This window comes from Gavialis gangeticus, unplaced genomic scaffold (genome assembly GCF_001723915.1).
Source record: "Gavialis gangeticus isolate Ggan-Ray unplaced genomic scaffold, GavGan_comp1, whole genome shotgun sequence".
NCBI classification, from domain to species: domain Eukaryota; kingdom Metazoa; phylum Chordata; order Crocodylia; family Gavialidae; genus Gavialis; species Gavialis gangeticus.
In genome coordinates this window covers 81,339,263-81,360,397 of record NW_017729022.1, presented here as the reverse complement: position 1 = coordinate 81,360,397, position 21,135 = coordinate 81,339,263, and the positions used below count along the sequence as shown (strand labels likewise).

At 40.6% G+C, this 21,135-nt stretch overlaps 1 protein-coding gene across 1 annotated transcript in view; it reads right to left on the bottom strand.

The window, feature by feature from the left end:
• Positions 1-21,135, bottom strand: part of AMN1 (antagonist of mitotic exit network 1 homolog) — a 62,417-nt gene that overhangs the window by 22,554 nt on the left and 18,728 nt on the right. Inside the window, exons 3-5 of the mRNA XM_019515828.1 lie at positions 16,066-16,210; positions 12,370-12,587; positions 6,877-6,933 (exon numbers count right to left, since the gene is read on the bottom strand). Coding sequence (XP_019371373.1) covers positions 6,877-6,933; positions 12,370-12,587; positions 16,066-16,210 — 420 coding nt within the window. The remainder of the gene's footprint in view (positions 1-6,876; positions 6,934-12,369; positions 12,588-16,065; positions 16,211-21,135) is intronic.

Here is a 21,135-nt window from a genome sequence, read left to right as displayed (position 1 = left end):
AACAAGGCAAGTGCATAAGTGAGTTGCAAAGGATGGTGTTTGACTAATAAAAAATAAGAAACCCACCAAAACACTCTCTCTCTCTCTCAGTTCTAAACTAGCTTCTGCTTCCTGTCCTTCATTTTATTTTTATGCCGTAACATCTATAATGCCAGCTATGTGCAGTGGGTAAATGGGTAGAGTCAGCATTTCTCTAACCACAACAAAACTTTCATTAAAAAAATGCTTTGCTACTTGAGTTATAGGCAGACCTTGGAGCAATATTACAATTTATTTACCTTTTATATGTTCCAAATATGTACACTTTGGTAAGATTTCTGCTCATGGCAAGTTCTGACTTGGAAAGTTAAATTTGGGATAAGGCAGCCCAGATCTAAACTTCATCACCTTCATTATTTAGTTTTAAATTTGTGTGCCCTGATCCTGTAACATTTGTTATGCCTAGCAATCCTGATGAACCCCATGTGAGATTAGTCACGTAAGCACGGGCTTGAGGATTTAGTTTCCAGTAAGAAGATACAATTCATCGAACTTCTAGTTTACATCAAGGAGTTGAAACATTCTTAGTTTCTTGGTAATATTTAGAAAAGAAAAATTAAACTTGCGACTCTTCTCAAATAGAACTTTAGGTTATCCACAGCCCATTCTAAACAGCAAGTATACAAGCAAACTTTTTAAGTTTAAAGATAAGGATATATGCATCATAACACCAGATTCTGATCTGTAATATGTGGAGCTAATTAGAGAGACTAAGGAAGGCACAGAATGCCGAGCTTCAACTCACATAACAGAACGCCAATTACAGGACTTACAACTCATCATATATTACCATGCGGGAGATCTACTTGGAGTTGATATTCCCCATAGGAAAGTTGCAGGATTGTGTTATGTAAGCAGAGATCTGGCATTAGTCACTACATGTAATAAGACCTGTAACTAATGCTGGAGTTACACAACAGACCTGAGCAGGAGAGGGTCACCAGCCTGCTTACTTAAATAGGAAAGCAGGAAGCTGTATTGACATTTCAAGGTAAAACCTGTAAGGAGTGAGAGACTGATACCCCAGAAGAGACCACTGTAAATAAGGCCACCATAATCAACAACCTGTTCATATGAAAAACAGGAAACACATTTACATTTAAACAATAGCCTGTGGAAAACAGTGGACCACCCAACCTTACTTATCTATTAACTCTATTAACATTAAAAAGGACCAAATGCATTGAATGTTATCATCTTGTTAATAGTAGATGCTTAGATATAAAAACAAAGCAAATCATGCCAAATCATAAACTAAAGTGAAGAAGTAACAGACCAGTGTAAATAAGGAAGGGAGGAGATAAGAAACTTCTCTCCCTTCGCCCTTTTTGCATTTGCAGGATATAAATCCCAATTAAGTGATACCTTTCAGGTTTGCAAAAAAACTAGTTTCATCCAGTTCTGAAAATTCTAGTCAAACAAATAACTTTAAATAAAGCCGATCAGAGATCATTCCTTGAACAATAAGACAATGATTACCAGCCATTTGTAAATAGTGGACACAGAGGGGCAACTACATGAGATGCTTTACTCTCTATTAGAGCTACTTACGATGCAGTAAGCGTTCCCATCTACACATGCAGACGCTTACCGCACAGTAATTTGCTCTAATTGAGAGTAAATTTGCTACCTGTAAATATAAGTAGCAATTTTACTCATGTTTACTTATTGTACAGTAGCACACATGTTGAGAGCTGACCGGGAGCATATGTATTCCCTCCAGTCAGCTGGACAGTAGCTCTGTTTGAAAACAGGCAGGTTCTGCTGTTTATCTCCCAGGTACAAATAAAATGTTGCAGCACGTAGTTATCTTGAGAGTTGGTGGCTTCATCAGCCACAATGGAGAAGGACTCTGCCATCAGAGACTCTGTGGACTGTACATGTGAATCAGTCACTGTAGGGAGATAGACACTTTGGCAAAGCCTGTTCACACACAGATAACTACCAGCATTTGGCATATTTTGGTTCAGTTAGTCCCTTAACTTAGGGTGATCAAGTTTCTTGAATGGGATGTTTGCCACTGCAAAAGCCTCCACAAGGAAAAATGCCATTGACTTCTTTTCAAGCAGCTTTTCATGGTGCTTTTAAAGAATGAGGACATGATCGCTTTTTCTTGCTCTGACCTTCAGCCTCTGCAGCAGCCTTTTGCTTCATGTGCACCTCAGACTCTAAGTGTCAATCTATACTGGTTTTCCTTGACACATCCAGAATCATGCTGCAGGAGATACAGAACAGTCTGCCTCCATCTGCATGCAAGCCTTACACAGTCCAGAGCTGAAATGTATCGGGTCCTCTTGGAGGATTTCTTTTCACTGTTCATCCCTGCTCAATCCTACTTAGGCTGCAGCACGCTACACCAGCATGCCTCTGACTGCTTAAAAGATGGCACCAAAACCCTTGCACTTAGATGGAGGTAGACTGGGCCCAGGCTGGCACCTATACTGAGGCTACATCAGGCTCAGCTTCTCATTTGCTTTCTCTTCCAGCTTCCTCCCTGCAATGCTTCAAGACTGCTTTCTGCTCTTTTCTCTGCTTGCCAATAATTACTTTTTTTCTACAGCAAGCCTGTCAAAATCACAGAGCCCACCATTTTTTGTGGAAAATGGCTGGTGTCACTTTCTGTGAAAAATGCAAAATCATGATTTCAGTACATCCTTACAAACTGGTAGTTCATAGTCATCTTAGGACAGACATATACTCAAGCATTTCTCTTCCTTTGCTTCCCACTGGATACGCCTACATGTGCACTTATGTTGGCTTAAATGTACTGTGCAGTAAGCAGGAACAGGTCACCGTGTTTACGTGCAGGCTTTAAAGTGCATGTATAAATGTGCTAAAGTTAAAGACAGTCCATACACACGGTGTTACTGTGCAGTAAGGGATCTACATGTGTGTTTCTGTACAGTAACTAACTGGGCATAAACTTATCAAATTTATGCCCAAGTCAGTGTAAGTCTCCATATTTACTGCACAATATAGGCATCAGCGTGTAAATGCGCACCTGTACTGTGCAGTAATTTCAGTTACTGCACAGTAAATGTGCACATGTAGACATGTCCACTGACGAGCTCCTAAATTACAGGACAAATTCTTGTTATTAATGCCTAAGTGCATGACCTTGTACTTTGTACTACTAAATTTTGTTCCATTTTTATTACTCCAGTGTTCCCTAAGAAAGGAGGACATTTTTTTTAATAGAGCCTGGTAAATTATTAGTAGGATTATATGATGTGGCTGTCTGCAATAGTAAAGACTGAGACTCCAGAAGAATGAGACTGAGGATAAAATAGAACAAGAATGAAACAGTCTTTAGTAATCTGACAGCATCTTAACATTTGTAGGTAGATGTTTTCTATTGTTATGTAGTTCAAAGAAAGAATTCCTATGAGGTAAGAACAGCACAAAGGGCAATGAGTCTTCCTGTATACTGTGATGAGTGGGGGGGGTTATAAAAATCCCTAGAGAGTTTAGATAACATATACACTGGGAAAATGGTGATTATATTATATAAAAATCTATAATTAAAACAGAAATCATCTTCAGATTATCTCTAAACTGGAGGTCAGGTCACTGTAACTACATTAACTCTTGATAGATATTACCAGAATTTAATTTTTTTTTATGTTAGATGTGCACAATTTATCAGAAGCCTTTGGTAGGGTAGAAAACCAAGAATTAAAAGGGAAGGCTATTTAGTATACCCGAAACATACAGGATATTTCAGCATCTTGAATCTTGTGTGTGTAAGTCCAAAACATTTTCAGGATGCTAATAAATACACTATCTACAGGGAATAATAAACCTAAGAGACAGTATAACATAAAAACAGGAATAACACTGCAGTGATTCAGAGGTATGTTAATTAGAATGCTATCATTCTTTTGACCGAAGAGAAAATTAAAACATTGATTTTTCCTCTTAAGGCACCACATCTGTACTGTAAACAAGAAATATGAAACTTGATTTATATAAAGCTTCTGGTTTGCCACAGCTGTATGTATACATGACATGAAATAAGTGAAGTATAATATATGTAAACCCTGATAGAAATAGAAAAAAATTGGTATCAATTAGAGCAGTGGTACGCCAACCTTTTTAAGTAGATCTCCTTCGGCATTTAAAACCAACCCAAGACCTGCTGTGCACCACCACCACCTGCCACCCCTCCCCCTCTCTGTGGGGAGGGAAGGTGGGGGCAGATTGAGGCAGAAGGAGAAAAAATGATTTGGGGGTGCACCTCCTGGCAGGTAAGTCTTGTCTGTCCGGGGCCACACTCAACTTACCCCTGCTCCCGCCTCTGCGGCACTGTCCCTCACCTCCGGGGCCTTGATCTAGCCCCCGCCCCTTCCTTCTCCCTCCGACTAACCTGCTAGGCTGGGGTGTGCGCATGCATGCACACGGGCACTCAGCCCCCCTCCCCAGCCTCAGATTGACTGCAAGAGGCTCCGAGTTCTACCACAAGAGGCTCCGAGATCTACCGGTGGATCGAGATCCACTGGTTGGTGACCACTGAACTAGAGGAATATGTATAATTGGGCATCTCTACACGTCACTGTACAGCACTGTTGTTACTACTGTAGAAGTAATTAGCTCACTTGACTAGAAAAACAGACAAAGACCAGATGTGCTGATACTGCTTAATTCAAATGTTCTGAGATAAGGAATCCGTATTCCTACATTCCTTGGGTTATCTTGATAGCTTGCCCTGTGCATTCCTGCATGCCTTGGGTTATCTTGATATATTGCCCTATGCATAGATAGTTTAAGTAAAACTTTCTAAGTTTCTGTGTAATTTACTATTGTTTTGTTTCTCCAAGGTATATTTTTTATGTCTTTCTCTGTCTTTAGTATAAATACGCTTGTAACCTTAGAGAGTCTGAGAAATCCTTTGAAACAGACAAGTGGGTGATTCCCCTTGCTGTATGGAATTCTCCCTGTGATCACAGTATAGCCCTAAATAAAGAAAAGCTGGCTCTGTCAGTTCTGATTCAACCACAATGCGAAGTTTGATTTCTTCCACACTACGCTACCATTTAGGACTTCCTTTTGGAAGTCCGAAATGATGGTGCAATAACAGCCCATATTGTGCCATGCTAACCATGCACGGTTATGTTTAGCTGCTATGTTTCTGTTGCAGCATGCTATGAGGAGGGAGCATGTTGCTATGGTGGCATACATCACATGTAGACATGCCCACTGTCTAGGAGACAGTTTATGCCTAAGAATTCCAAAACTCAGTGTCAGAGGCAAGAATTCTTGTGGGTGATGCCTTTTATTGGACCAACTGCATGGCTGGGATAGACAAAGGCCAGCTTTTGGATATCACAGTACCCTCCTTCAGGTCTCTTTCTCAGAAGAGATTGGAGGAAAGGGTATTGTGATATCTGAAAGCTCATCTATTTCTATCCCAAACCATCCAGCTGGTCCAATAAAAGATATCACCAGGGGCAGATCTAGAATTTTGAAGAGGGGGGTGTAGATGGTGTAGTGCCTCAACACAACATATTTTTCTGCAATTAAAGAGAAACCAGATGATTTACTAATATGCTAGGGGCTCAGTGCTATATTATTCAGTTTAACATCAAAGCAAAACTGAGTACAATTTAGTTGGAATGTGCACTAATTTGCTAGGTTATATGTTAAGTTTAAAAAGCCACAATGAACTAGGAAAAATATTCAAAGATACTGTTGTATTAGCTCTGTAGTCATTATTATTAAATGTACATCACTTATTCAGATTCATAATACAAAATCTAGCCTTCTTGAACTTCTTGACAGTGCATTCAACACTTAACTGTTACTCAGTTCCACACATAAGTTAATGTACATCTGAGTTAAGATTACCACACCTAAGTTAGGCTTTTAGTAAAAAATGAACAGTCAGCAGGGTTGTGAAATAGAAGAGATATTACCAGGAATGGCTAACAGACAGCAAAATTGCAGAGGAAAGGATAGCTTACTTAATGGAACATCAAGACCATTTAAAAGGAAAGAGGTACATTAACATCTGCAAAGACAGTTTACCAGGAATCGGGTAGATCATGAGCCACAAAATCAATTAACCCCCTCAGTACTTCCTGCATAGAAATGCTGCTGCCCCTCCCAGCCAGTTGGTTTTAAAATTTGGGTGGAGCAGGAATCAAAGGGGGGGGGGTAGGTAGAACTGCACCACTGCACCCCACCCCAGATCCATCCCTGGATATCACCCACAAAAATTCTTGCCTCTCGTATATTTCCTGAACCATCACACCAAAGTCTCGCCAACACTACCAAACCTAATACCTGCTTTTTCCATGCTTCTGACACTAGAGGTCACTGTGTATATCTGTATTCTATTCTGTAGCAAGTATCTATGTAAGTGTTCTGCGTTTAGGTTCACTTCCCCTCTGCTCGCAAACCACAAACAAACATTCATTATGTTTTGGAGAATTATGAAGATAAAATGCTTCAGGGATGTATTTGGTAGCCGTGTTGGTCTGAGACAAAAAGAAATGCAAAAAGTCTAGAACTCTTGATGATATCTTTTACTAGACCAACTAAGAAATCACAAAAAGAGATATATTTTTCTGCAAGCTTTCAGGCTCACATGCCTTTCATCAAGCCCAGGGAAAATTAGGATGGTAAAAAGTTCCCATAGATAAGAAATAAATTTCATTAGATAAAAAGCAGCTTTTCTTTGAAACTTTAATACATTCCATATAACTAACTGTTAAAGAATTTGTGTTTGTAGAGCTTCCCTCCTCCTCTCCCCTCCAGTGCAAATGCATAAAATATATAGATAAGACATACGTTTGTTTTTTAACACTTCTTTGTATTAGAACAGGTAAGATGAGTTACCTTTAAGTTTTCTGAACACACTCCACTAACGAGTGCTATGACACCATCATCTGTTACCTAGAAGGGAAACAAAAACCCTCTTATTAGTACACTAGAATAACTAGATCAAAACACGACAGATCTATACTTTAAAAAGACAGCTATTAATCTTAAAATATTTTTTTATAGCGGTCTATCTCCACAGTCATTATACTGACTGACAACACTTTACATGCCCTATGCTGGAGTCTACCTGTGTCTTTTTCTCCTCTCCGAACAGACAGGGAAGCCTTTTGTGGCTGCATATTTTTCCTCGCATGGTAAATTTGTTTATTACTTTTTGCTCTCCTACAAATGTCACCATTTTTTTCCATTAAAATAGTAACTCTCTAAATTTAGGAGGAAGGAGTTCTGCCTAAATAGAGATGTAGCAAAGGGTGCAGACAGGTATAATGAATGAAGCATTCCCAAATGAAACACTCTTAGAAATGCTTCATGGAGGAAGTGTTTCAGGCCATGCGCACATATATAACCTTTTGCAGTTCCTGGCAGGAACATTTCAAAATGCTGCAGCCTCCTTTAGCAACAGCCCAGCCCCAACCCAGCTCCCATGTGCTGTCCTTGTGCACACATAGCCGGAAGTGAAACACTCCATCATACTACTTCTTTTACAGAGGATCTATTTTGGAATGTTTCAGCTACTTTGGGAACATTTCAAAGGGCATACATGTCTGTGTAGCTGGGCCTTTGAAATGTTTTAATTATTATATCTGTCCACACCCATGGACTGCAGAATTTGGCCCTTTCACATCCATGTTCATGTCTTTAAAACATGTGTGTTCAAAACATAGATCAAAACAGGCCTAGAAATGAAACACAATAAAAAAATATTAAAGACACAATGAATACTCACTAGAAGAAATAGAAAGCTAAAGGAAGCCAAATAATTTGCATGAGGGCTAACCAGGTAGTTCTCAGATGAACCACCTCACCAGGCAAGAATACGTTCTCAAAACTATAAGGGCAGTGGTCCAACCCCATGCAGAGTTTAAAATGGGATGGCATCTCTCTGTGGATATGGCAAACAACTTTACACCTCAGGATAAGTAGGGACAGTGCTTTACCATGTATTGTATTTTCTCACATATGTCCTTGTTTTAGGATGAAATACTGGGTTCAGAAGATTCGCCACGCTTGAACAAAGGATGTACTTCTGGTTGTTTTCACCTTTGCAAAGCTTTATTTAAGGATACTTGCAAAGGCAGGTGATAGAACAGAGCAGAGAGGAAAGTTACTTCACATTGGCCTTAGGTGGCAGCCACCACTCCGCATGGTTCCCCTTGCCCTGGCGTGTCCCAATCCTGGGGATGCGATAGCTTGTGCCGGGGCTCCGCGCAAGTTGGAACTTTTGCCAGAGCTGAGGAACCCATCGTAACTCAAGAATGTACAGCTTATATAGTCTGGAGTAAACATTGTTATCTCAAGCTAGGAATTTGGGGATGAGTCCTGATCCAACACACGTGGTGTTTTACCACATTCCACTGTCTTACAACATTCTACTATCTAGGTTCATGGCTCAGTCATGCTCACAGAGCAGGAGGCTACGTGCCACTTCACCGGCCTACTATCGAATCAGCATGCAAAACTCTTGTTATTAACAAAGCTCTTACTATTACAGTCCCCCTACCCCCACCCCGGTAAAGCGCGTGCCTTGCTTTTCAGAAGGCAGCATCAAGAAAAAAAGTTTTCTTCAGAGCATCCAGAGCAGGGCTAGAGCTTAAGCTTAAGCTTTAGCTCATTCTCCCTCTCTTTTCTGCTCAGGCCAAAGCTACAGTTTTATTCCTTTCACAACTGAAATGTTACCAGCTCTGGGGCTGCTCAGCCAAAACCTGACACTGTAGCTTCTGCTGAAGACTGGGCTTCATGGGTGGATCTAGGACTTGGGTGACTGGTGCCACCTGAGTCTGTGGGGCACATGCCGCCCAGTGGCCAGTTAGCAACTGGGGGGTGGGGGGGGGAGTTCCCCTGCAGCCAATCTCACCAACCGGGGGGGTGGTCCCCCCATGTCCGATCGTGTTCACTGGGAAGCGGCCACAGCACTGTTGAAGTGTCAGCACTGCTTCACCTGGCACACCACTCCCTGGCCGGTGCTCACAGTGGGGGCACCAGCGTTTCCATCTGCCCCCACCTGCTTGTCACCTAAGCAGGGAACGCTGCCTGTCAGGGGGTGCACCAGCACTGTCAGGGACTGCACGTGCACCCCTGTGAACCCCCTATGCATCGCCACTGATCTAGGATTTTGAAAAGAGCTCAAACAAGTCAGAAGGGCTGCAAAATAAGAGAACAGGCCAGAAGCAGCTAGCAGACAGTAAATTTGTTGAAAAAAGGATAGTTTTATTAATATAACATCAAGGGCATTACAAAGGAAGGAAGACTACTAATTTCTGTTATGATCAATCAGCAGGAATCAGGTACATTATAATAAATCATGGAGTCAATTGGCTCCCTCAGTACTGCCTAAATAGAAATGTCACTGCCGCTGCCAGACACTTGGTTTTAAACTTTGGGTGGAGCAGGAATAAAGGGGGAGGGTCAACACACTACTGCATTCTCCCCCAGATGTGCGTTTGCTTTAAACCACCCCTCTCTTGATGCAGCTGCAGAAGGAAGAGAAGGAAAAGAAGCAACAGCTATCTTACAGCAAATCCATGTTTCCATTCTGGACAGAAAATCAGCTTTCCTGCTTAAGGTAAGCACTCTAATTTTGGGAGGCTAACTTTCTGGGAAAACATGCATGTGGTATGCAAGTAAATACACGTATAAGCTGTTCTGTAGTAACTGCTTATGTGCACTCTTCTTATTTGACAGAAAACCAGGGTACTAAGTACTCAGCAAAAGGACTGCATTACTGCAGCGTAGGAGTGTGCACGTGGACAACTATTGTGGAGCACCTGACATTACTTTTTGCCATATGGTAAATAGGGCTGTACGAAATTTCACCAGGTGCTTCGTTTTGAAGCTGTTTCAATATGTTTTGAGCTCGAAACAGCAAAATTGAAATGAAATAAAAGGCTTCGAAACAGCTTTGAAACGAAATGAGGGCTCTGCCAGACTCCTCCCAGGGGTGCCAGTCCCTGGATCTGCGTGCCAGATGAGAGGAGGCTGCCTCTGCTGCCTGGGACAGGTGGCAGCAGCAATCTTCTCCAGTGCTGGTCCCAGCCCATGCCCAGCGCTGGTCCAGGTGGCAGAAGCAGCCTCCTCTTATCCGAGGTGTAGATCCGGGGGTGTGAGCCGGAGGGCTGCTGGGCTGTGCCGGACTCCTCCCAGGGGTGTGAGCCCCCAGATCTGTGCGCCAGATGAAAGGAGCAGCAATGTTCTCTGGTGCTGGGCGCATGGTGCACCCAGTGCTAGTCCCAGGTGGTAGCAGCAGCCTCTTTTCATCTGGCGTGCAGATCTGGGGGTCTGCACCATCGGGAGGAGTCCAGTGCAGCCCCACAGCCCTCCTGGGGTGTGGGCCCTTGGATCTGCACACTGGATGAGAGGAGGCTGCTGCTGATAGCAAGTGTCAGGAGTTGTGTTTTGGAAAGTTTAAAGTGCAGTTTCCCAAAACTTCTGTACCTATCTCCTTGAAACCTGGCAGGCTTCATGCCCTCAGAAGAAGCTACCATCCCTGCAATTTTCAACCAAATCAGGCAAGAAATGACAAAGTTTTAAGTATTTTCATGATTCCCCATTATAGCCTATGGGCGAAACACTGAAACGTGTCAAAACAGTGAAAAAGTTTCAAAAAAGTGAAACAAGACAGTGCTTCAAAACGAAACGAGATGAAACGACAAAAAGAAACAAAACACTATCCCTTCAAAATGGCGAAAGGGATGTCGAAATGAAACAATGGTGTTTCGCACAGCCCTATTTGTTAAAGTGTCTTTAAGTGGCCTGACATGCAAACCCTATCTTCTACATTGGCAAATCATACGGTCTGTTGTTGAAGCTGTGGTAATAGAAAAAGGAAAGACTGTTCTCCCCTAATCCACATGCATCCATATAAAGACTTGGCAATTTGTACCGAAATCAATAAGGATGAAAACATGGTAGGAAGCAAATACAAAAGAGAAAAGTTAATATTCTAGTACTTTGTGGATAGAGCCAAGGGAATACATGCAATTTACAAAGCCTGTTAATATTCTGTGCCTTAATCTGCAAAGAATTTCTTTTTAAAATTGCATTTGTACATTTTCCTTCCTCTTGCTGATCTTTGAAAAGGACATGAAAGAACATTTCAGTTTTAGAAAATTGGGGTTTTTCCTTTTTCCCCCCCCTTTAGAAATATCATGAATGTTTACTTTCATCTTCCATGGTTTCAACAGAGGAAACAAATTTTCTGCTATGTTAATTTAGTATAGATGACTCTTAGTAGGAGAAGTGCATGTTTTGGCAAATATGAAACTGAAATTTTAGCAAAAGGACACCAAGGTGGTAGCCTGTGCAGATTTTCTGCTATGTGCCCTTCCCATATGTTAGGTCATTGATAATACCCAACATTTCCTGTCCATTGCTTCTACACAGTCTCTGTTAAAGCCTTGGTCATCTTTTACATCTATCTTAATTTCCTACTCTGGTTTCACACGTTTTTCAAAATGCCCCCTCACACTGGAATAGTTTCCTTGTTGTGTACCAAACAACTATCTTCTTCTCATTCTAATTTTGCCTATAACATACACGTCTTTCACAAGCCGTTAAATTAAAAAATATATCAAAGGACTTAAAGCATTAAGACTGTCAAATTAGTGTCAAATCTGGGTCTGAGATGATGCCACCTTCTACGTTCTGAAAGACATGGAGCACACTGCTGACATTAAACTAATACATTTAACTTTTAAGGAGCTTCTACAAAGACACTCTAGCAGAAAGCAAAAGAAAAATGATTTACATCAAACATTAGGATATTTCATTTATTACTGGGCAGGGGGGAGGAGAAGCATCATGTAACATACATCTGGCAAACAGCTCCAGACGTACAAGGTCATGCATGTTTTGTTCTGCATACTTTGCTTTTTTTGCTTCTCAAGGTTCAGTTACTCAGTTCAGTGGGTTCTTCTCAGGCAAAATAAGATTTCTCCTAGTCACAAGTATGTATTTAATTAATTGGTGTATGATTATAGTTCTACATCTTCTTTTCCTGCATATAAAATAATTAATACCTTTTCTATAACTCAAACACAATTATGACATTGAATATCATGAACAGTATAAAGAACCCTCTAATAACAGATGGGCTCCAGAGCTATTTGTCCTCCAGAGTTGATGCCCTAACTTGTGACTCTTATTTGGAAAGAGTCTAAATACTTTCTGCTACTAACAAGAGACATAATGTATTGGGAAAGTAGCTGCAAATTAATGTGATTTTGGGTTTTGAATCTTAAAAAGCCCAGGGAAAACACAGTTAAATAAAAACAGAGACCATAAAGCTACCCCATTAAATTTATATAATAATTTTTTTGGCATTTTGGTTACCTGAGTAGATGAAAAGTCCACACTATGTAGAAATTTGCAGTTCTGTCCTAGCGCATGCAGGGATGCATCCGTGATGCCTGAGCAGCTGCCTAAGTTAACTATCTGTAAATGTTTGCAATTGAGTGCAAGAGCAAGTACTCCACTGTTTGACAGATTGCAGCATCTTTTAAAAGAAGCTTCGCGTAAATAAGGACAGGACCAGGCCAGAGCTGCAACTCCTATTGAAGAAATAAAGCAAGAAATTCTGAGGCCAGTAAACTACTATCTCCAAAAATATCTTGTAGTATACCACATATTAAAGTACATAAAAACTTCCCTGCCATTAAAAAAAGCTCTGGCAGTGTCATTACTTACTGTTTTTAAGAGAAACACCTAAGGTTAACATTACACAGAGTAATGAAGGAAGTCTTTTTCTGAACTGTTCTAATTAATTTACTTTCCATACAGTTGATTTATCTATTTCTACCATTTGTGTGGGATTTTGGCTTGGTCTAGGTTATATAAATGACATCGATTTATTTTTTTTTAAATCTAGTTAACTCTTCTTTAAATCAACTTAGCTAAGGGATTGTTCTCATATAAAAGTTTCACTGATTTAACTTATATCATCTTAACTAAATTAACTGATGTGTTTAGATAGTCTTTCACTGGTTTATTATGGGTTTAGCTTTATTGGTTTAGCTTGTCTCTTGTACCACTCTTTGGCTGTTAGTATAAACCAATTGTTATTTGTATATTGACTGGCAGGCATGTCCTGGGATGTAGCTGAAATATGTATTTTGCTAGTAATGCAATTTTTCCTAAAATGGCTAAGTTTGGTGGTTTTATTTTGTGTTATTTTCTTTAAGAATGTATTAACACAATTGCACGTCTGGGCTTTCAGGGTTAGGGATTTAGGGTGAGAAATCTTTCTATGGCTTTAAAGAAAAATGGAAATTGGCAGATGGGATTACAACCTCCTTTAAAGAAGTGAAATCTAGCTCCATATTTTTCTCCACAGCACACAGTTTCTTTCAAATGGTTAAAATTGTACTGATTTTTCCAATTACTGGATGAACCAGTAAGCCTAGCTAATTATGTGGACTGTGAGATACCAAGCAGAATTTAATCTGCTTCAGAGGCAAGCAGTCCTTTATGATGAGAGCACTATAATCTAAAGGTTATTTACCATCATATAAAAAGGAGATAGAAGTGAGATATAAGGAGGCCATCCTGACAATACATTAAAAACCGCAGTTTAAACTGTTGTACAAACCACAAACACAGAAGCCTGTTTTATAAGTAAGATGATACCCGCAAAAGTTCATCACTGCTGGTGACTGTGAAACTCAAGTTGAGCTGGGCCTACTCATAAAAATTAAACTACAAAATATTAATGATAAATGCAAATTGTAAGGGGAAGTAATTCTGCAGCTGGGATATTCTGAAAAGAAAAAATGAGGTGTCATTTTCAGCTTATTTTATTATACCTATACTGATTTTAAGCAGGCTCTTATGTGCCTGGTTTTTGCTGTGTTAAATATATATCCTTAATTACTTTGGTAAATATTGCTTTATAATTAACTTATGTTTATGTACAGGAAGAGACATTTTCCACATGGGGCTTGATAGTTATCTCCTCGTGATTAACTTTTGTTTTGTTTCAGCGGTTCCCTTCATCTTCCAAGGACAACTCTTCAAGAATGCTCTGTGTTTCTCCTGGTTGTTAATCAACTTCCGGATATGTTCCAACTCAGTATAGATTTATAACCTCCTAATACCGAGTAAGGTAATTCAATCAAAATTGGGACTACCCAAAAACAAATAGTGAACAGTTGAAAATAGGTCTTCCTATTTGTTATTGCTTGGGTTTGTTTTTTTTTATTCAACTACAAAAATGCTTTGAAAACACTGAGCTGAAGGGTATAAAAAGGAATGAAGCAGCTAACGGGGCATCTTCAAGAGTGAGAAATCATTGAAGACAAGAACTGCTACTGTGTCTAGCTGATCTTCCAGCGACAGATAAATGCCTTGAGAAGCTGAAAAGACTGAGGCTGCCTTTTTGCCTGTATTGGTGAGATGCTAATGCTTTTCCAGCTAAATATACTGAGCTTTGCTTTAGGCTTATTTAATAGTAAATATTGTAGTAAATAAAACTATTGTCATTTATCGAACAAATTGTCATGTCAATCTTTTAATACACTAGTCCCAAGTCCTACTTGTATCTTTAACAATTGTTAATATACACAGTAAAGAATTCCACACAACTTGGGCTTACTCTGGGTTAAGGCTGATAAATACTACATTTTCCTGTAAAACAAATGATTCATTGCCTTGGGCCAATACTCAAATCCAAGATGAGGCTTTTCTTCTCTCCTTGTTTGGAGGAAAAAAACCATGTCTTGGATTTGAGTAAATATGACCTTTTAGTTATCAAAAGTACAGGACTTCATTGTCTGGCCTGTCAAGTCTGCATTATTTATGTGAACTAATATATAGATATTGTGTGTGTGGCTAATTTTTAGCTCGCTGCCATTGTCCGCATTCAGGCTGCTTAAGACTGTGTTCCAGGAGGCCAGTGCAACCCAGCAGCCTCCTGGAGTCCAGGTGTGACACAGAAAGAATGACTCAAATTTGTGTTTGGTGGCAAAAAGCTCAGAGAGATATACTGTCACTTTGACAGCAAACTAGCTGGTCTGTTTAGTAATCAGAACATCTCAGTAGAACTCAGTCAGAACTGCCCAGGGCCAATGATTTAAGCCATGCATAAATTACACTCCCCTAGGTTGCTACAAAGTAAATCTTGCATATCTATATTTATACCTGAAATACCCAAGTGCCAATATTTACTTACCATTTTGTCAAAGTACCTATTTTACTTGTCTTTTTTACAACCTCACACTTGGCTCCCTTCCATTTTTTTATCTTAACACATAACTGGAAGTCCTGCAATTTAACGTACAGCTTCTTGATAAGTTTTAATCAGGCAATTCATTTAAAAATGTTGTGTATTTACACAAGTTCTTACTCCTCTTTAAATTCTGTGTTGATTAATAAGACAAACAGGTGAAATCCTGAGTCCACTGTAGTTAATGGGAATCTTGCCACTGACTTCAGTATATCAGTGATTCCACTGGACCAATGTAAAACAAAGTTAAATATTAGAGATAGTTAGAAAATAGAACTTCCATTCTGCACTTTGACATTAGAAAAGCTGACTTTATCCTGAATTGGAATGAAGTGCTGAAGGTTACAGTGGAACAGAAAAACTGAAGAACTCTTATTTAGAAATACTAATTTGTTATTTTTATTAATCGAAACATGGTCATGAAATGTTAAATATTTAAATGGAAGAAGCTAGAATGATATCAAAACTGAAAATGTTGATACTATGTAAATGTAACCAGGGTACATGCATTCATTTAGACACTTTTCAATCAAAAGTTTGGTTCAAGTTGGCATGTTCCTACAAAGCATTTCACTGAACCTTCCTTTACTAAGGGAAGACTGTTCTGCCAAAAATTAAGCATGCACTTTAAACTAAACAATGTGAACATCACCCAGTTTAAGAAAAAAAAGGTGCCTACAATTGATTAACTAAAATGTGCCAGTGATACTCTAACCAATGTGTATTCCATACAATATTTTATATATGAAGCCTTCCAAGAAAAAGAAAACAGAAGGCAGATCCCACTTCTGTCAACATACAAAACATACCTTCTGAAGTTATGCCTAATCTGTTTTCTTTACAAGAATTCAAGTTTATTTTCTTTAGATGTTTGCAGATATAAAGCTTCAACAGGGCATTATCTGAAACATCACAGTCTCTGAGGTCTAAAGCTTCCACTGAAGGATGCAGCACCTGTAAGGCAAGCACAATACTTCATATAAACTTTATGTAAATCTACACATTTTAAATCTATGATAGTTACTGTGTTAGAATTAAGTAAGAATAAAAACTGTTCTCAGAAAAGGTGAGGTGGAAATCCTCATTTTACTTAACATGCACATTTCTGCAGTAATGGATCATCTCTTGCAGTGAGAGTTGTTTCGTTTCTATGGTCATGTTTAAACTGGGAGCACTTTATCGGCAAACTACACAGGCAAAACGCCCCTAAAATGGATTCATTTTTGCTCAAAAAGCTGAGTTTCATATTGGCATTACAAAGTGAAGTGACTACAGTAGTAATGGGTGTACAGTTTTTGTCAAACTCTTACCAGACTTGTCAATCTTGAATTATGGTGTCATGATTAAAAGAAGGCAGTGCTAGAACCCATATTAACAGTAGGTGATGCTAAAAATCAGAATAGTATGCAGGCGGTACTAGAAAGTTGATAAGCAAATGATTAATACTCCATAATTTGACACCATAAATGTGATTTTGTGGGATTTTTTAATAAGTTCATACTAAATTTAATAATCGTTTTTCTTTTCTTTTTTTTTGGATTTACTACCCCCTCAGGAGCCATAAAATCACGGCTGAGAATAGTGTTCAGGCATGGCTAATCTTGTCTGCCAGCCAAGCAGATTCAAGCACCTGCCTGAAACCCATGGCCAAAACTCCAGCAGCAGGGCCGGATTATGATATGCTGGGACTCTAAGCAATGTCAGGCTTAAGACGCCCCACGACATTACCAAAAAAAGTGAAACGCTCACAAAATCTGGCACTTTGCCCGCCGCTTTGGAACCAGCCTCCACTCCCTGCCACTGGCCTGGAAATGGCAGGGGAAGCTTGCACGCAGCTGCTGCCGCCTCCATTAAGCACCCCATTCTGCTGCTCTGCATGTGGCTGGTACTCCAGGACTGGCCGCCACTACCCCCACCCCTCCCCAGCTCCGCGACTCTCTGCAGTGCTGATTTAAAAAAAAACAGCATTTGCAAACTTCCAGCACATGTTCGGTCCCAAGCACACCAGATTTGTGAGGTTTTACTGTATGTGTTTTACTCATAATGTGAGGCCCTAAGCTGTAGCTTACTTAGCTTGTGCCTAAATCCGGCACTGTCCAGCAGTGTCCCAGGCCTGTAGGCCAGGTTTGGGACTGTGCGCTCTATAGTGTTTGTCCACTGGCTGTTTATTAGTGCCATCCTGTCAACCCCTGAGGTACAAAAAGCCCCCTGTGCTTGAGAGAGCCATTTTCTGAAACCATATGAAAAAGCAAGACACCACGGACAACTATCTTGTTCTGACTAATGGGGTAGATCCCCTCAGATGAGCCACCGGAAAGCAAGGACATATCATTCACTCCTACCCCAAGGGGTATCACAGAGGTAATTAAGCTAGAATTTTGGGACTTCTCTGTAGACCATACTGATTATATACTCTCCACAGCTGGATGACATGCTGTAGAGTGCTTCCAAAGCATACGCATCAGCAGCCCCATAATAGAGACTGTTTTCATCCACACCTGCAAGAGATGCTGGATAAGAGATGGCTGAAGGTTACACAGCTGCAACTACTTTGAAGCCACATTGAACTCCATTCAGGCTACAGTGCATTGTAAAATATTTTCATTATGTGTTTAATAAACACTGGTCATTCAGAGAGCAAATACAAGTTTGCCATCTACCCTAACAGGCAAATAGGGAAAAAGAAGTCTTTGTACTTAATGACAGTGAAGTGTGGATGATGTTGCAAGAAGGCAAAATTTGTCTGAAAAGATTACAGGGAGTCCTATAGGGTACTTTTTAGTTTTGTTTACATATAGGTACATGCTGATGAAATAATACTGCATCTGTTCACAAGCCTAAGGTTTGTAATATAGACGTATAACATTAGTTCTACTCCCCAAAAGAGCATCTTGGGGGTAACAGAGCCTGTGGCAGCTGCACTTTAGTTAAAAAAGATGTAATGGCTTTCATTAGACTCTTTGTCAGGTGAACCTCCAGCTTTTAAGATTGTCATTCTTAAGCAATGTCTGTTGGTAATATTGTCCAAACATATTCCTGACCAGGAGATTCTGCACATTTTCACAGTAACAGACTGCACAACTGTAAAAAAAAAAAAAGCTGTTAAACTTTATCAGCAGCTTAACAATAAAATATGTATCATAACTTTTGGTGTTGTGAGATATGAATCTGTGCTTTTTGAAGTTGTGGCTGTGAAAATTTCCTGACAGTCAGAAACACAATCTTTACCCTTCAACTCCCACCTGGTTTTCTAGTGTCTGAACACAGCACAAAGAAGTAGTTGGGTATGCGCCTACCCATTTCCCGCATACATTCAAAATCATGTTATCTTTTGCTACACAATGTAATCTTTTGCTACTTTGAGCAGTTTAAGATACCTCATGTAACACAGGTGTCCTCAATATCACCCTGAATCAAATCATTGCACAACTTATAAATCCGCCCTTCACAGCGGTGACCTTTGCTCACATAGTACTCGCACCTGTCGCACAGAAATTTAGTTAAACCTCTGAATTTTCCCTGGGCTGCCTCTCTCCTCTGTCTCTCTAAACACTCTTGGGACCTGAAAAACCACTTGCATCCATCACACCCTGTGTTTGTTTCTAAGATTTCCACACACACTGTGCTAAAACACAGTTGGCACTGGAAATTGCAAGCAAGGCTGTTCCTGTGCCTAAAAGCCAATTAGCAGAATTCACAAAAATACCTGGCTCCACAGAATTTCTTCATACCCAAAATGCCGTAATAATGATCACCCTGAAGCTAAATAAAAAAGGTCTTAGGGTACATGGGAGCCCCCATTTTAAACTGTTCCCAGAGTAATTTTTCCACTGGGAAAGACATCTCTGACGTTGACACCTAAACAATAGGGCTGCGTGAAGCTTTGGTCCCTGATTCGATCCAGTGGAGATTCGGCTCGATTCAGTGGCCACATCTCCAAAACTGAATTCAATCAGGAGACCCTTTAATCTCTCTGAATCGAAACAGAACCCTCCAAATTGATTAGGAGAGATTTGGAAAGATTCAATGATTCGGACAGAGACACAGTTTTAAATGTTTTTTTCTACATACTGCAAGGTACCAGGCAGCTTGTGAATGCTGAGATGGTGGGGTGGATGGAGCATCCCACAGAAGTGCAGGGGGCTCCCCAGCGCATTCGGCAGCAGACTCGGAAGTGGACCAGAAGCACTTCCGGTTCGCTTCCGGGTCTGCCGGGGAGAGCTTTGGGGGATCTCCCCGTGTCCCTCCAGATCAACAACTGGTGCCTTCTGGGTCTAGGGCCTGGGAAGTACTTCTGGTCCACTTCTGGGTTCGCCGGCGAGCAGGTGGGGCACCCCCCACGCTCCTGTGGGATGCTCCATCCGCCCCAGCATCGCAGCATTCATGAGCCACACCTGGTACCTTGAGGTATGTAGAAAAAACATTTAAAGCTGTGTCTCTGGCTAAATCGCTGATTCTACAAATCAGCATTGAAACTTCAGATTTGGATTCAGCCAAATCAAATTGGGACAGTGATCCGAATCAACTAATCGAATCACTGTCCCTGATTCAGGCCAAATCTGAATCCAAATATGGCCCATGTTGCACAGCCCTAGAAAACAACACTCAAAAAGCTGCCACACTGCTATGCACAATCTTTGTCTGATCTGAAATTCCCAGTTTCTCATGCAACTTTCGGGATTTGTCTAAGAATCCTGCACCTACACTTCTTACTTCCCATAACACCCACAAGAGTGACTGCAAACCACATTATTACCATAATTATTCAGATCCACTAAATCCCATGTCTTACAGTCTATGATTTGGTTATAGGGGATAGATCTTATTGCCCTGCATGCTGTACCCCCACCCATGTTTTTTTATGATAGACTCTATTATGTGTAATATCTCATCTGTCAATATCTCCATGTTACTCTGAAGAAAATGAGGCATCTTTTCTAGAAATTCTTTTGCATCTAGGGGTCCTTTAGTTCTCCTCACAAAATAAATAGGATTATTCATCCTAGCTGTACTGAAAAATCAGTTGTACAAAATCATCAGGATCTATCTGTTCATTAGCCCTGTAGCCTATGGCCCATTTTGCAAGTAACCCCAGGCACCTGAAAGATCTGTCAAGCCCAGAGGTTTCTGGGAAATCTGCTTTCTGCTCCTGCCTTTCCAAAGGCAACAACCTTCAGTAAACTTTGTGTTAAAACAATATAAGAATAACTATTAAGCAACAAAGACTAACTGTCAACTATAGGATAACAAGCTTCAGACAACAGTATAATAAAAATAGCTATAGGGTAACAGCAGAACTTAAGTCAGCATTATACATAGACCAGAAGTGGGGAATGTTTGGGCCTGAGGGCCACTTAGGGAGTTTTGGTGAGCTGTAGCAGGCTGGGTCAGCACCTCCTCTCCTCCCCCCACAGCAGCTCACCAAAACTCCCTAAGGCTAAGTACAGACAGGAAAAAAGCCCAAGGCTGAATCAATTCAGTCTTTGCAGGTTAGTTGAAGCTGCAGAGATTAAACTGAGAAACAACTGGACAGACATTCACTTTTGATTCAGGAAATGTAGCCACATGCCTGTAGTGACTCAGACCAGAAGCCAGGGAGCATACAGCATGGCTCTCTGGCACATAGCCAGCATAGGCTGTGTGCTCACTCCCTCTTCCTGCTGCCCTTGAGGTCTCTGGGATTTGCAATCCAGACTCACAACTACAGGACACTGCAGGGATGCTCGTCACCTCCTCTTCCTGCTTCCAGGTGCCTCTGGGATTTGCAGTCCACAGTTGCAGCTGGCAGTAAGTTTTTAGTAGGGCAGGACAGCTCTGTACTTGAGGGAAGGGAAGCTTAACCCCCTTTTCTGGGGCCCAGAACCCAGCTGGGATTTCCC